Source organism: Camelus dromedarius, chromosome 14, assembly GCF_036321535.1.
Source record: "Camelus dromedarius isolate mCamDro1 chromosome 14, mCamDro1.pat, whole genome shotgun sequence".
Lineage (NCBI taxonomy): Eukaryota > Metazoa > Chordata > Mammalia > Artiodactyla > Camelidae > Camelus > Camelus dromedarius.
This window is the reverse complement of record NC_087449.1, coordinates 25,009,267-25,025,085: the sequence shown is the minus strand read 5'-3', so window position 1 is coordinate 25,025,085 and position 15,819 is coordinate 25,009,267. Positions and strand designations below refer to the sequence as shown.

The window sequence follows — 15,819 nt, the reverse complement described above, 5'->3', positions numbered from 1 at the left end:
AGCTTCCCCAGCCAGAGCTGGGCCTTAAGAATGCTCTTTCGTTTCCTTGTCCGGCCGGGAAGGGCAAAGGGTAAACGGGAGAAAATGAGGCGTGGAGGGGCTGAGAAAGGAGCCTCAGCTCTGCAGTGCTCGGTCGAGAATCTATTGTTACCATGGCGGCGCTTGTTTTTACTGGATGGCCCGGGGGCTGGGGCTGCGATTCCGTACCGAAAGCGCAAGCCAGGAGCAGCCAGCAAAGCGGTCAGCCATTTTCCGAAACTAGTCTCCCGGGTAACCCCCGCCCGAGTGTGTACGCATGAATCGAGGGCGGGACTTATTGTGAGGGCCTCGCTCGGGAAACCGCACCCTCGCTGGCGTCCCACCTTCGAGGATTCACAAAACGCAGAGCAAGATTTAACAGTCCGCGGCGAAAGCGCGCACTCGAGCGCCAATGAGAGCGGAAGGAGGGGAACCGCTCCAGAGGAGCACTCTGTCTGTACAACAATGATTGGCTGGAGCCTTCCTCCCTTCTTCTTGGTATTGGCTGGACTGCCTTTCCCCGCCTACTCCGTTGGCTTTTTGCCTATGTACTTCTGATTGGCTCCTCCTAGGCTGCGGGGGGCAGGATTTGGGGATTGTTCGTTACGGATTGGTGGATTTGAGCACCTGGCGTCTCCTTCTCAAGCAAGGCGCCCGTCCCATTTTTTTTTCTCTGTCCCGTCTCCCGACCCGTACGCTTTTCCCTCAACTCGCGCGCACGAATGGTTAAAAAAAAGGGTGTGAGGCTCGAGCCCGCCAGCCAGGCCTCTAGCTCCTAGCGCGCGCCCTCAGCGAGGACCCGCGCGGGCTGCCCGTGACGCTGCCTGCGCTGTTTGAAACTGCAGAACCCGTTAGGAGCTTGGGGCAACTACTGTTCCAGCTAGTTCCGGAGCCCGTACGTGCCAGGGGAGCGAGTGGCCGTCGCGAGGGGGCTCCGGACTTTCGTGTCTCCGCAGCGCGGAGACTAGAACCGGCACTTTCGTAGGACGCCACCTCCAATCGCAGCGCTGGCGCGGGCGGAGGCTAAAACACGGGGGTCCTGAGACTCAGGAAAACGCGCCAAGTTCCCGTCGGTGGTGGAGTGGGGAAGACCCTAGCGGTTCAGGCGCCGGGCAATCGGGGTTGCTCCTGGCGCTCCCTGCCGTCCCGGGGCGGGGGCGGGCGCGGGCAGGCGCCGCTCTGGGGATGTAGTTGGTGCCGGCGCCAGGCAGGACGGAGCGGCAGCCCGGATTCCCGCTTTTGAGCGAATGGTCACTCCCCCGCGGGGGAGGGCGATCCGACCAGCTTTTGCTTGGGCCGGGGGCCCCGCGGGCTCGGGGCAGGGCTCACCTGTCGCATCCACACACTCCCCGATTGGACTCGCCGGTGTCACCGCCGCGGACCTCTCTTTGGGCCATGACCAGGTAAGGAGGGCCTGGAGAGGAGGGGCCGGTGCCGGGGCAAGTTCGGCGGGCGCCGGAGGGGGCCGCGGGGAGGACCCCCGGCTCCTTTGGTGCTGCGCCCTCGCCGAGCTGCCAGCGGAGCCCTCTGTGCCCCGGGAGGGGCACCCCCTCCTGCTGCCGCCGGGGACTCGAGGCAGGTGCGGGCCGGGCATAAATAGGCCAACTCCACCGGCGAAGGGGCCCGGAGCGGCGGGTCCGCTTGCGGACGCCACCCGCCGGCCTCCCTCCCAGCCCATACCGCCTTTGACGGGCACGGACATCAGCACCATCCCGTCTTTTTTTCACTTTCTTTTCCGTTCCTAGAGTGCGCGGGGTAGGGAGGAGAAATGCTTTCACTCACGTTATCCTGTGTCGGTGATTGCTACATTTTACCGCGCAGCTTAACTTTAACTTTTCTACAAGTATTTAGAACGCCACGTGTCTTAAACCTTTGTCAAGGATATTATCCTTGTTTTACATTTTTTGTGAAAAGTTGGAATTAAGTCGTGCCTTGTTATAAAGGAAAAAACTTAAAACTAATGAGACTTAAAAGTGTTTACATTGTCGTTTGTTCAAGAACATCTAACTTTCGATTTATTGTGTTTTCTGCGAAACTTGATTTAGATTTATGGGAGAAACATTTTTGAGGTAACAACCCACAGTGATAAGAACAGCCAGGAGCAAGAACCGGTATAGCATCAGATACGGCACCTGATAAAATGTTATATTTTAGGTAATGTTGAATGTTTAATTATTGCTTTGAGGAGCCTTGAGGGTTGGTTTATTAATTAGGATTAATACTGTAACTTCAGCTGCTTGGTCATTTTTTTCTTATATTTACTGAAGTCTGGTTACTCTGTCTCTTAGTCCAGTTTATGACAGTCTAGTTTTTGTCATTAGAATTGGCTCCTAAGAAAACCCTTTTTCAGGAATCACTGATGCTTAGAGATCCCTGGCACCTTAGTGCAGGCTGGTTTATCATTCGCAATAGCATTTCATCGGTAGCATTAAGTGGCCAGGGCAGTAAATTGAGTTGGAGAGCTCATGGGGAAATTGGTCGGCTTTCCAGGTATTCCTGAGTTGTCTCAAAAAGGTGGTTTCCGTGCTAAGTTCAGTGTTGTCAATTCTCATATCAGGTGCAGCGGAGTGGAATGCTTATTAAGGACGGAATTTAGTTCATCCTGTTACTCTACCTATATTTGAAAGTCATTGCTGAACTTTCGGACTCAAGTAATTTTCTGGTAATACTCCAGTCAGATATTTGTCCCCAGGTAATCCTCATGAAAAATAGAAGTGAATTGTAAAATAACTACCAAAAACACAGCCCTTTTTTTAAATCCAAAATTTGTTTTAAAACGGAAGAAAGTTTGCACAAGACAAAATCAAATCATCTTTTTTCCCTACTTAACGGCAGTATTTTAAAAAATCCTATTGTTTAAAAAAATGTTTCAGAAAATCAGTAGTACATTGTGGCTTCTAGCGCTTAAGAACTTGATATACACAAAGTATAGCAGTTTTTTTACACCATTATCTCACCTTTGCATATGGTTTATTGCTTTTCACACAAGTTTTTAGGTGTAAGCTTAACATCAGATCTGTGCCTTTTCTTGTGTGCAAATTATACTTTAAATATATTTTTAGAGACTTTATTTCACGTGTTCATATTAATAACTAGAAAAAGCCTTGGAAGGAGATCTTAGTCACTTACAGCACTCCTTTGACTTTCCCATTCATCCCTCTGTTTCTTACCTCCTACTTTAGAGTTAGAGATGGTATTTGCTCAGTGTTTTCTGAATGAACTGATACATAATAGTTTTTAATTTAATATTTCTTTACTATAGGTCTCCTACTAAAATGGGGTATTTTGTGATAGACTAATAAAAGTTAAGTATCTGATTTTTTGGGTTATTTAAGAAAGTTAAGGACAAATGGCAAGCTCCTTCATTTAAGCGATAAACCTTGAGTGCCTGTTATTGCCAGGCATTTGGTTTTGGTTTTCAAATATGAAGTTTTATAATTAGTACCATTCCTTGGTAAATTTGTTTTCAGAAATGGTGATTTTATTGCCTACAGCTGATAACTGAAAACTAATAACTTTTTCTTTGTGATTAACAGATATGATTGGTGATTACAAGGTCCTTGTATAAATTAATTCTTGTCAACTCCTTGGGATTTGAAGAGAAAATGCCTGGTGTCATACCTAGTGAAAGTAATGGGCTTTCAAGAGGTAGTCCATCAAAAAAAAATAGACTTTCCTTGAAGTTTTTCCAGAAAAAGGAAACCAAGAGAGCCTTAGATTTCACGGATTCTCAAGAAAATGAAGAAAAAGCTTCTGAATATAGAGGATCTGAAATGTATGTATGTTATTTTAAGTATATTTCTGTACTTTTAAAATTATGCATCAGTGGAAGAGCAGTGAACTGGATTGATATCTACAGACATGGTGACCTGATAGTCCATAGAGGCCAAACAAACAAAAACCTAAAGCCCCATTAGAGAGGCAAGTCTAGCAGTGTAGTCAGTAAAACTGGTGGTTCCCCACGTCTATACATCTATAATGTTAACTCATGTAAACTGTGCTCAGCAGGTGACTTGGAGAAATACTCATTTACTAAAATTATTTTTCAATTTAAACTTGTTTGTAGTGCAGCACATTTTGTGTAAGACTAAAGAAATTTGTGGGGGTTTTTTTGCTCAGAAGACTTGACAGTTACCTGACATAGTTAAACTTTGTAGTCATACCTATTGGGGGTGTACAGTTGCAAATTATTCGAGGTGTACAATTGCAAATTATATTTAAAATAATCTTAGATGCTTTTGATGCAAATAAATCTTTCAGTGGCTGAAAAGAAATGAGAACAAGATGGAATACTTTATTCCACCAAGAGTTGCTCTAGCTGGAGTCCACACTTGCTCCTTCAACACATAAGCAGTCTGCTGTATGACTAAAGTAGATTCGGTCTCCTTTGTAATTTAGTAATATTTACCAATAATCAGTTTAGGAGATTGTGTTTGAACCTTTTGTTCACCAGCAATCATGCCAATAAACACTTGGAGGTATTAGAGTAATAGCTGGCAACTGTAAAACAAATAAAAATGCTGTGAGGACTGTTGTTAAACTGAGGTAAAAGTATTGTAAACTTGAACAATTCATTTTTAAGTGAAGGATAGCTATATAATTATCTTCATAGACTCTGTTTCCTCTTAATCTCTTTTTAACGGAACCTGACTTAGTGCAGCCTCTCCCAAGTATTGTCATAGATTATTCCCAGGTTTCTATTCAGAGTTAACTACTTGATTAAAATGTCAGGTTGGCTTAACAAATCACAGTACCAGTTCTGCAATTTTCTGCTCTGTAAAGTGGGATTAACAGCCCTTTAATGGAATTGCTTTGATGCTTGTTGAGTAAAACAGTATTTTTAAAGTACTTGTAAAACTTTTACTCTGGGTGTATAGCAATTTTTGCACTTGAACAGATTTTTTCTCTTAAAGTGTCATCTGAATTTCAGAGGGTACAACTTTTGGAAAAAGACTAAATATAAGGAAGTAATATTTCCATTATTACTTATTACTTCCATTACTACAATCTTAAATCTTTGTTTAACAATCTACTTCAGTATGCCTTTCTCCCTTCTGTACTTAATAGTGATCAAGTTGTTCCTGCAGCACAGTCCTCACCTATAAACTGTGAGAAGAGAGAAAACTTGTTACCATTTGTGGGACTGAATAATCTTGGCAATACTTGTTATCTTAATAGTATACTTCAGGTAAGTTGTTTTGCTATATAAATACAAACTTTAGTAGGCAAAGAATGATGTAACATTTAATGTCTTCTGAGAATTTCAGGTTATTGGAAGAGTTCAATTGTCCTTACTGTCTTGCTTTTGACTGTAAATAAGCCAGAATGGAGTAAAATAATCATGATTCTAAACTGCATGTTACAAACGCCCTTTGGGGTAAGAGAAAGTGATAAATAAAATTGGGATAGCAAAATTGAGTAGACCTTGGTTAAACTGAAGATGCCAAACCTTTAGTTTTTCTGCCTGATTCCTCATGCTATTGTTGTATGTATTTTAACCCTAGGAACCATATCTGTTTTATGTGTACCCTTGTATCTGGTCAGGCTCTGCTGTGGTGCCACTGAGGGGAAGAAGATAGTAGGCTACTATAATGAAATACAGACCAATTTTGGACACCAATCTTAATATAAAAATTTTAAATAATGCACATTTAAACATGCTCCACAAAAAGCATGATAGTGTTTTAATGATTTTTAAGTATGTTGTTTGTTCAGTAAACACATAATCTCACATTTTATAGGTATTATATTTTTGTCCTGGTTTTAAGTCTGGAGTGAAGCACTTATTTAATATTATTTCAAGGAAGAAAGAAGCCCTAAAAGATGAAGCCAATCAAAAAGATAAGGTAAAAAATAAAATTAATGGAAATTCACTTGCTTAGAAATAGATACAACAGGATTTGGGAAGATGACAAAAACTCTTAAACTGAATCTGAGAATTGAAGTTTTCATTATCTTACGTTGTCAGAAAGGCAGTTATTTTTCATTGTGCAGTAGCTAACTAAATTATCCCCTTTTGTAGAGTGTTTTCTTCAGTTCTTTAATTTGTTTACTATTCAACATTGTCATTTGTATACTGCCATCACAATTTATCATATTTTTACCCCGTTATTTATCTATTTTTTCAAATTGATTCATTCTTAACATTTAAGTAAATTTTAAGAAACCTGTGAGTTACATTATTATAAAACCATTATCACCCACATAATAGAAAGTAACCAAAACTACTGTTAAAATTTTTAAGTTTATTTGTATACCCCCATAAAATTAGTGTTATGAAATTAAATTTAGAGAAACTGGTATTGTATAGTGAGACAAAGACAGGAGGGGAGAAGGTACTTAATTTGTTCATAAATAAAAATATTGGCTTGTGTGTTTCTTGACAGGGAAATTGCAAAGAAGATTCTTTGGCAAGTTATGAACTAATATGCAGCTTACAGTCCTTGATCATTTCAGTTGAACAGCTTCAGGCTAGTTTTCTCTTAAATCCGGAGAAATATACTGATGAACTTGCTACTCAGCCAAGGCGACTGCTTAACACACTCAGGTATAGCCTGTTACATAATTTTAAGATTCTAATTCTTTGGAAGAGAGAGATAATGTGAACAAGTGGGGTGAATAAAGGGCAAGGAAAATCGAAACTACAGATCTACAATCCTTAATATCCCAGAGGCTCAAAACCTGGAAATGTTTTCTTAAGATTGTTTATAAATTTCATTAGATCTGAATTTGTATGAGGCTGTTTATAGTCTTTATTCATATTTATCTGTAATGCAGATATTCCTACACTTTCCTGTAGAAGTAGTAATGAGTGTAATTATGGGATACTGTCCCCATCGTGTTGGCAATACATATTTTACTCTGCCATATTGTCTATTTTAATCTAAAAATTTCTGAATTATCAAATATATTTGGTACTAAGGATTTCAGGTTAGGAATTATATAGCTATATGTTCAGAATATTCACAAGAACTGTAAATTCCAAATATTCTATTTTTGTTTGTGCTTAGAAGAGAACTAGTAGTTAACTGGACTAGATTTGTGTATTGTCTTAAAAAATGAAATTTTATTCTATATATAAAAAAGTCTTATTTAAAATATTAAAGGGCTTAAGTCTTTAAAATGATTTAATCATTTAGTTTAGGAATAGATTGAAATGTAATACATTGTCGTACATTTGTTAAGGGGCAGAATAGTGTGGCCAGGAGCAGGTTTGAATCCTGGCTTTGCCTCTCTATGACCTTGAGCAAGTTACCTTATCTGTATAAATAGTGGTGATAGTAATACTTCATAGTGTTATCATGAGAATTATGTTATACATATAATATAAAAAGCATTTTGACTAAAACTTGGACATAGTAAGCACTATGTACATATTAGCTATTATTAACAATATTTAGAAGATCAGAGTATCTGATAATGAAAATGAGGTTAAATTTGTTTTCTTTAGTTACAAGTTTAGGTAAGTTTCAAACTAGTAGCTGAGTAAATGTTTTGGGGCTTTTAAAATAATTTATGATATCCCTATAAATGAGTTCATTTCTGTATAGAAAGGTTTTTTTTATTGTATCTTCAAAACTAGAATAGATGAATGGAAATTTTTATTTATAGGGAACTCAACCCTATGTATGAAGGATATCTACAGCATGATGCACAGGAAGTATTACAATGTATTTTGGGAAACATTCAAGAAACATGCCAACTCCTAAAAAAAGAAGAAGTAAAAAATGTGGCAGAGTTATCTACTAAGGTAGAAGAAAAACAACAGAAAGAGGAAGTAAGTGGTAATAACAGCACGGAGGTGGACAATGTGAGGCATTCTGAAGATTTTAAAGAAAAACTCCCAAAAGGAAGTGGGAAAAGAAAAAGTGACACTGAATTTGGTAGCATGAAGAAAAAAGTCAAAGTCTCCAAGGATCACCAGTCATTGGAAGAAAACCAGAGACAAACCAGATCAAAGAGAAAAGCTACAGGTGACACATTAGAGATTCCTCCTAAAATAATCCCCAAGTACCTCTCTGAAAGTGAGAGTGCAAGAGCCTCACAAAAGAAATCAAGAGTTAAAATAAATTGGTTAAAGTCTGCAACTAAGCAACCCAGCATTCTTTCTAAATTCTGTAGTCTGGGGAAAATAACCACCAACCAAGGATCCAAAGGACAGTCTGAAGAAAATGAATATGATCTTGAAGAGGATTTGGGGAGTTGTGAAAATGACACAGCTAATGGTTGTGAACTTGAATCTCCAGGGAATAATGTTATGCCCATTAATGTTAATGAAGTTAAGCCCATAAACAAAGGTCAGTAATAATTTATTCTTGGACATTGATAGGTTAGGAGGATTAACAACTGCAGAATTGGAATTTTCTTTTTAGATACATGTGCAGTATAATATCTGACTAATGTTTTAAGAGAAATTTAACAGTATGAACTGGTGTCTTAAGCACTATGCTCATGTATTTTGTGTGTGTATATAAACCTCAGTAGTCTTAAGGTAATAGTAATTCATGTTTATAAACTAGAAGAGTTTAATACATATTAATAGAAGGAGAATATTTTACCCTCTTACATACGAAGTATTTGACAATTCATGAAGGAAATTGCATTTAGCAAAATGCAGTTTTAAAGTAGAGAACTAAGTAGTTACACCATACCTGAACTGGATTTCTACCTAGTTTTGTACAGATCTCAGGGGAAATGTGTAGATTGACATGGTTAATGATTTTACCAAAAGTGTCATCCTTTGGGGTGTCTTTGGGAAGGGAGTTAAGACAATTGTGTGAAACTTTTTTAGAGAGAACAGCAATTTATATTCGAAATTATCTTTATAGGGAATGTGTATTTCATGAATAAGTCACCTAATAAGCGAGCTGAGATATGGAAATCAGCCTTTTATTTATGATCTGCTTTAAGTGGATTAATGGTTATTTGGGCTGTGCTGAAAACCTCATCTATATAGATTGTTTTTCTTTTTTGTTTTAGGCACAGAGCAAATTGGTTTTGAGCTAGTGGAGAAATTATTTCAAGGTCAGCTGGTATTAAGAACTCGTTGCTTGGAATGTGAAAGTTTAACAGAAAGAAGAGAAGATTTTCAAGATATCAGTGTACCAGTACAAGAAGATGAGCTTTCCAAAGCTGAGGAGAGTTCTGAAAGTAAGCAAAATTGGAGTCTTGTATGGACCATGGGATAATTAGTTTTCTTCAATAAAACAGACTAATACGTAGCTTGTATAATTATTGAGAAAAAAGCTGGCTCTTAGTGTCTTTGGTATAATAAAAATCTTTCTGCTTATATAGCTTCATTTGCTAATAGTTAACAGCATTGGGGAAATTGTGGCATCTTTATTTTGATGTGTAGAGTATTGTTATAATGAGAAAGCGAAATGCTTTAAGTAAGTTAATTTTGGGGTGCCTCAGTCTCTCAGAGCTACTGATATTTTTGTTAACACAATATTTGAGCCACTGTTTTGTCAGTATAAACTACAAAAAGTCTGGTAATGTCATGGGAAGTTGATCATGAGACTGGTTTACCTATTCAGATATTGTTGGCTTTTAAATATAAACTAAAGAGACTAGGGTTATCTTGATTTTGCTGTCCCTGTCACCTCAGTATTTTTTGGCTGAGCAGATATTTATATTTAAAGGTATGTGCACTGTTGAGGATGAACTTCTGGTGAGGGTTTCTGAAAATAAAAAAAAATAGTTATTTGGGAAGGATTAGTCAATTGAAATTACATGCTAATTTTGAACATGGAACTTTGTAGCTTAAGTTTTAAATTTCTGGGAGATTTTTCATTTGCAAGTGAAAGGATTCTCTTATGTAGTTTCTCCAGAGCCCAAAACAGAAATGAAGACCCTGAGATGGGCAATTTCACAGTTTGCTTCGGTGGAGAGGATTGTAGGAGAAGATAAATATTTCTGTGAAAATTGTCATCATTATACTGAAGCCGAACGAAGTCTTTTGTTTGACAAAATGCCTGAAGTTATAACTATTCATTTGAAGTGCTTTGCGGCTAGTGGCCTGGAGTGAGTATTATAAAGTTTTGTTCAAAATACTATAATAGTAACAAAATAGTATAATAGAAACTATTGAAATAAAGTAATTTATAAAGATTGCCTTCGAAAAGTTTGTTCTCTTATTAACAGTTTCCCTGTAAAAACGCAGCCGCTTAAATCCTTTTGGTATGAATGCGTGTTCTATAATTTGTTCATACATCTTTTCATTTTCATTCCTTATTGGATAGTTTTAGTTGAATTAATAAAATAGGGAATAAATTTTATATACATCAAGTTTTTATTTGAGGGGAGAAAAAAGCCAAAATTAGTTTAAGGTAAGCTGGGAAATCAAACTAGTCTTTGAACAAACTAGTTTTTGAGCAATTTGAGAGATTATTCTGTAGCTCAAAATTTAATTATCTAAAAGCAATTAAATAATAAATATAAAAATGCCAATTACATTTTGAATGGTCTCTGACTTTTTCTGGCATGTATATATGGTGTCATTGTAGATTTTATTCCTTCCTATATTAATGAATTGTTTGAAATTACATGAGAGCTTCCCAGTGGCTCACCACACATTTTATTATGCCAGAAGATGACATACAATTATTTCTTTCAGTGGACTTTTTCTTCGCTATAGTACTATTTTTTTTTTTTTTTGGTCCCCAAATCTTGGTTAGAGGCAGACTTCACAATAAAATGACTTAACTTCAAAATCCTTTACATTTTATTAAGTGTTTTTAAAATGCTACTTATTTTCTTACTGCATAAAATTAGGAAAATAAAATTGAGGGAAAGTGCCATATATCCTTCACAGAAACACCTGAATATTAGTATTTATTTTAGTATTTTTTCTTCAGTGTAAATATATAAAATTGAGGACTTGTTTTTATTGTGAGCACTAAATATTAAGGGTTCATTCAGATTTTTACTTGGTTTCACACTGGTTGTAAAATGGAATATATATAAAATGAAATCCTACAAAGCCTTTTTTTTCTTCCAAAGGTTTGATTGTTACGGTGGTGGACTTTCCAAGATCAACACCCCTTTACTGACACCTCTTAAATTGTCACTAGAAGAATGGAGCACAAAGCCAACCAACGACAGCTATGGATTATTTGCGGTTGTGATGCATAGTGGCATTACCATCAGTAGTGGGCATTATACTGCTTCTGTTAAAGTCACTGACCTTAACAGTTTAGAATTAGATAAGGAAAATTTTGTGGTCGACCAAATGTGTGAAATTGGTAAGCCAGAACCACTGAATGAGGAGGAAGCAAGGGGTGTGGTTGAAAATTATGACGATGAAGAAGTGTCAATTAGAGCCAGTGGAAATACACAGCCAAGTAAAGTTTTGAACAAAAAAAATGTAGAAGCTATTGGACTTCTTGGAGGACAAAAGAGTAAAGCAGATTATGAGTTGTACAACAAAGCATCTAATCCTGATAAAGCTGCCAGTACAGCATTGGCTGAAAATAGAAATTCTGAGGCTAATGGTACTAATGGGACCCATGAATCTGATAGAAACAAGGAATCCAGTGACCAAACAGGCATTAACATTAGTGGATTTGAGAACAAAATTTCATATGTAGTACAAAGCTTAAAGGAGTATGAGGGGAAGTGGTTGCTTTTTGATGATTCTGAAGTGAAAGTTACCGAAGAGAAGGACTTCCTGAATTCTCTTTCCCCTTCTACATCTCCTACATCTACTCCTTACTTGCTATTTTATAAGAAATTATAGAGTGAGTGTATTTTCCTTGTGTATATATTCAACAGACTTGGACAAACATTGGTACAACTGATGGTATCAGAAGTCTTTAGCTTATCTTTTGAAGCTACTGGATATTGGTCTCTCTAGGCTTTTATATAAATAGTGAAATTTGAATTATTGAAAACCATGTTAATTTTTAGAATTCATTTCCTTAGTAGAGACTAGTGATGCATTAGCTTCTGGGAACAAACTTGTATAGGTTCTTAATTGAATTACTCAAAATGGAAGCATTTAAACACTTTTGAATTTACACCTATCTTTTGTGTTTGCTTTTTAAAATAAAGTGCTTGTATTTGTATCTCCATATTTTGGAGTAATTATCTACACGATGTTTATAGGTCCTGTGGGTTTTCAGCTAAGAAGCAGAATCTCATTTCAGTACATTTAGTTTTCTAAGTCATGAAGCCAGATCTTTGATGGGCTGTGTTAGAGGCACAAAGTCTGGATTATGTGTGTATTCACAATGGTGTACATTTTGTGCCTTGAATCAACTTTGAAAAGTGGCTCAGAAAACGTGGATTGTCAGTCCCCTTCTATCTTGACAAGGATTTTATATGTATTTATGAAGACTGTTCTGTACTCTAGTAAATCTTTTTGGGCATGGACTACTTTGTGTCTCTTCACAGGCATACTCTGCATGGTCTGTATGCAGTACAACAAACTTAGAGGTATGACCTTAAATTTAACTTTTTAAAAACCAGGAGGTCAATAAATTTTAAACTGCGTAACTATGTATATAAATGCTTGAGCTTTTTTTTTTTACTTGCATATTTTTACCATAAATACAGCTGGGTTTTCAAAGAACAGAATATGTGTCTGTATTATATATTTATATATATATACACACACACACATTATACATACATGTAAATAAACAGAAGAGAATAAACATGCATAATTACCTTTAATAATACTCAATATTTTCTGATAGTTGGAAGTGAAGAAATTTTCAAATAGGAGAAATTGAGCTTTGTCCATCCAGACTGTCATACTTAAAAGACGTTCACAGTCAAAACTGTTGTATTCTAGTTGTCCTTTAAAGTAGACATATAACGTTATGATATCCAAAACTGGAGAACTTAAAGATGAGGCTTTGGGCACACACAAAAACTTGTTGGTTAATTTTCATTTTAAACAGTATATTAAATTGGTAAATGATAGATTATGTTATGACTTGTTAAAGGGCATTCTTAGTTTTAAGATTAAAAATAATTCCAAAGAATATGTAAATATATTGGAATATCACTGCTACACCCCATTTCAACAAATGAGAGTATCTGTCAACTAATAAATTACATAGTTAAATAATGTCTTATAAATTCTTTCACAGGATGATGTGATACAAAATCACTAGTGGAACGTCTTAAAACTAACAGCCTGAACACTGCCCGTAAGCAGCAGCGGGAGTAGGAATCACTGATGGAACTTTTAAAATGAAACAGCCCTGAACACGACTCAAATGCGCTTCTAATGGGAGTAGTTCTAGTATAGAACCTGGGCCTCTGTAATCTCCAGAGACAGCCAAGGTTAGGAGCTAGCGTAGATTCCTGCTATGAGGAAGTTTATGTTTTAAGAAAACTGAAGTACATGGGAAGTTAGGAAGTGTTTTTAAGAGTAAGAGGAAGCCTCTTCTGACTCAAGTCAGATAATAGTATTGCATGATAATTGTATAAATCTTCAAGTTCTTGATAACTCACTGAGACAGGTGTGAAGTAATCCAAACTTATATACATGTAACCTTACGAGAAATGACCGAGGGATTATTTAATATTCTTCCCCCGACCCTGAAGAGGAAAGAGTATATATAGTACCTTTTTATTTCTTTTAAAGTTTCCTTTCTTGACTACTTGCCTTTCCTTATTGTTCATCTGGATCCTCTGTTCCCAAACATTTTTGAGGTTATGCCTTTCTGACTCCTTAGTTCACCCCTTTGGGGCCAACATTGTAGATGCACCTGAAAAACCTTTTTGTTATTGTCTGAATTGATGTGGTAAGAGGAATTTGAGATAATATTGCCTGTTAAAAAGGTAGGCTGGAGCAGGGGATATCAGCCATCACATCCATGCTCAGGAGAATCAGACATTTTTGAGACCTTTGTTTCCAACATCAACAACAATGAAGGCACTGTATTTTATTTGATCAGTGCTTAAGTGATTCAGGTAAGTGATCAATAGATCAAAGGGATAGATTATAACATGCCTTTCGATAAGCTCTAATACTACACAGAGATACTTTCAGAAAATCATTAATAGGCACTTTCTTGGAAAAACTTGCCAAGTAATTGAATATATGTTCAAAAAATTTTGCATCAGTTTTTCATATCAAAGTTACAAGTTTAAATTACTTAATTAACAGTTAATTTTACCTTTTAGATGTACTTTGTACAGTGTATACAAGTATCAAAATAACTTCATTCAACTGGTAGATTAAAAAAACACTGGCTTTCTGTTATTTTTATGGTGATGTAAGATAAGTTTAAAGCAGATTTCTAATTTACCAGTTTAGATCACTAAAAAAAATGATGAAATGACAGGCTTGTTTAATTTGAAACACAGGAACCATTCATTTTAGTTGCTGAGAGTCAGTTCATACTACTATCATTAGCATAATAAGGTTCAAAGTCAAAGATCAAGCTACTGTCACTGGTATTATCTATTACTGGTATCACCTATCCCAGTATTTAATTATTATTTATAGATAAAAAGTTCTATCAGGTGAAGTTATTTCTGTAATTCTAAGTCTCTGTTTTGGGTGTCTAAATGGAAAATAAAGACCAGTTTTTAAGATTTCACAAAATAGTTATCAGTAACTTGTCTCCACCCATTAATTTATTTGGAGCTGTCATTTGGGCCCACAAAGTGACTGTCAATTAGGATTTTCATTTTGCTAGTTTTGGAACTATTTCTTGAATCAACTTTAACATTCTCTGCCTTTGTTGATAAAAAATTTTAGAAATCTGACTCAGTAAAATTAGTGTAAACGTTCACATATTTAATTGTACCTTTAAAATAATCATTACTACATTTAAAACAGTTCCAAAATGAATCTATAAATGGTAATATAAATTAAAAAATACAAACTTAAAAGTAAATAAATTTAACATTAGCTATGGTATAAATAATGGTAAATGTATAGTGTACCTTTGAGTCATTAAAATGTCTTAAAAAAAGATAACAGCATATTACCAGAACATTAGAAACCATAGCCATGATCCTCCAACTTTAACGATCTACATTTGATACTGTTCTGGCCACTGCATTCTTCAATGAGTAAATTAATGCTATAATTTTCAGAATTAAGTCCCAAGTCTTTTTCAATAGATCTTAAATTCTTTTCACACTCAATGTTGAATACATGGCTTTTTTCAAATGAATTAAACAAGTGCGTTTATTTTAGAGGTCCATTTTGCGCAGGCTCATTCGGCTGAAGGAATCTCTGGAGAGAAAATGAAAGGATATAATTATAAGTAAATAATTTTTATATAATCCTTTAAAATATGTTTTACATGGTTTTTTTTCTGCTGGAATTACCTTAAAGTTTTGCCACCAAAAGCTTATTAACTTTAAAACTTTGCTATCAAAATGCTTACCTTTCAAGTTACATGCTCATCCTATACACTGCCTTATATATTCTAACTTGTAGATTTCTCTATAGATTAAAAGTATATTACAGTAACTACTTTGCTAAGTCCACTGATCGTTTATTCATTTGTCCAATAAGTATATTAAATATTGTGATTAAACAGGAAGTAAGGGATAATGGAAGAATATCAGGAATAGGTTTACTTGGGGTTAATAAAAGGCAAAAGGCAGGTGTTTCTTATTTAGAATATTAAATTCTAAGTATTAAATCAGTGATTCTCAAAATTTTTTGGTTTTAGGTTCTTTCATACACTCAAAAATTGATGATCCCAGGAAGCTTTTGTTCATATGGATTATATATTGACATTAAGCATATTAGAAATTAAAACTAAGAACATCTAAAATTACTTTATAAAAGTAATCCATTACATGTTTCTGTAAATAGCACTGTTT

At 36.2% G+C, this 15,819-nt stretch overlaps 2 protein-coding genes across 7 annotated transcripts in view; one reads left to right on the top strand and one right to left on the bottom strand.

Moving 5' to 3' along the window:
• Nucleotides 1-1,280: 1,280 nt before the first annotated feature.
• Nucleotides 1,281-12,526, top strand: USP1 (ubiquitin specific peptidase 1). Of its 3 annotated transcripts, none has more exons than XM_031465277.2 (10): nt 1,281-1,421; nt 2,064-2,172; nt 3,555-3,793; nt 5,086-5,206; nt 5,760-5,864; nt 6,405-6,565; nt 7,630-8,315; nt 8,998-9,168; nt 9,840-10,041; nt 11,020-12,526. In XM_031465277.2, the coding sequence occupies exons 3-10, from the start codon at nt 3,624-3,626 to the stop codon at nt 11,753-11,755; spliced, it is 2,352 nt and encodes a 783-aa protein (XP_031321137.2). In that variant the 5' UTR covers nt 1,281-1,421; nt 2,064-2,172; nt 3,555-3,623; the 3' UTR covers nt 11,756-12,526. The 3 variants fall into 3 exon arrangements, with proteins under 3 accessions (XP_031321137.2, XP_064349581.1, XP_031321136.2); XM_064493511.1 differs by lacking the exon at nt 2,064-2,172 and adding an exon at nt 2,576-2,710 and having other exon boundaries at nt 1,282-1,421; XM_031465276.2 differs by lacking the exon at nt 2,064-2,172 and having other exon boundaries at nt 1,282-1,421.
• Nucleotides 12,527-12,580: 54 nt separating this feature from the next.
• The window catches only part of DOCK7 (dedicator of cytokinesis 7), a 178,818-nt gene continuing 175,579 nt past the window's right edge, over nt 12,581-15,819 (bottom strand). For 2 of the 4 annotated variants that reach the window (XM_031465267.2, XM_031465272.2), the window contains one exon: nt 12,581-15,220. In XM_031465267.2, coding sequence (XP_031321127.1) covers nt 15,178-15,220 — 43 coding nt within the window. In that variant the 3' untranslated portion in view covers nt 12,581-15,177. The remainder of the gene's footprint in view (nt 15,221-15,819) is intronic. The other 2 variants (XM_031465268.2, XM_031465273.2) reach the window with 1 other exon arrangement.

What these genes read in the sequence shown, in the direction of transcription:
- USP1 (XM_031465277.2), top strand. Translation starts at nt 3,624, where the DNA reads ATGCCTGGTGTCATACCTAGTGAAAGTAATGGGCTTTCAAGAGGTAGT. An exon ending in CGACTGCTTAACACACTCAG is followed by an intron (nt 6,566 to 7,629) that starts GTATAGCCTGTT and finishes TTTTATTTATAG; the next exon opens with GGAACTCAACCCTATGTATG. An exon ending in AGCTGAGGAGAGTTCTGAAA is followed by an intron (nt 9,169 to 9,839) that starts GTAAGCAAAATT and finishes TCTCTTATGTAG; the next exon opens with TTTCTCCAGAGCCCAAAACA.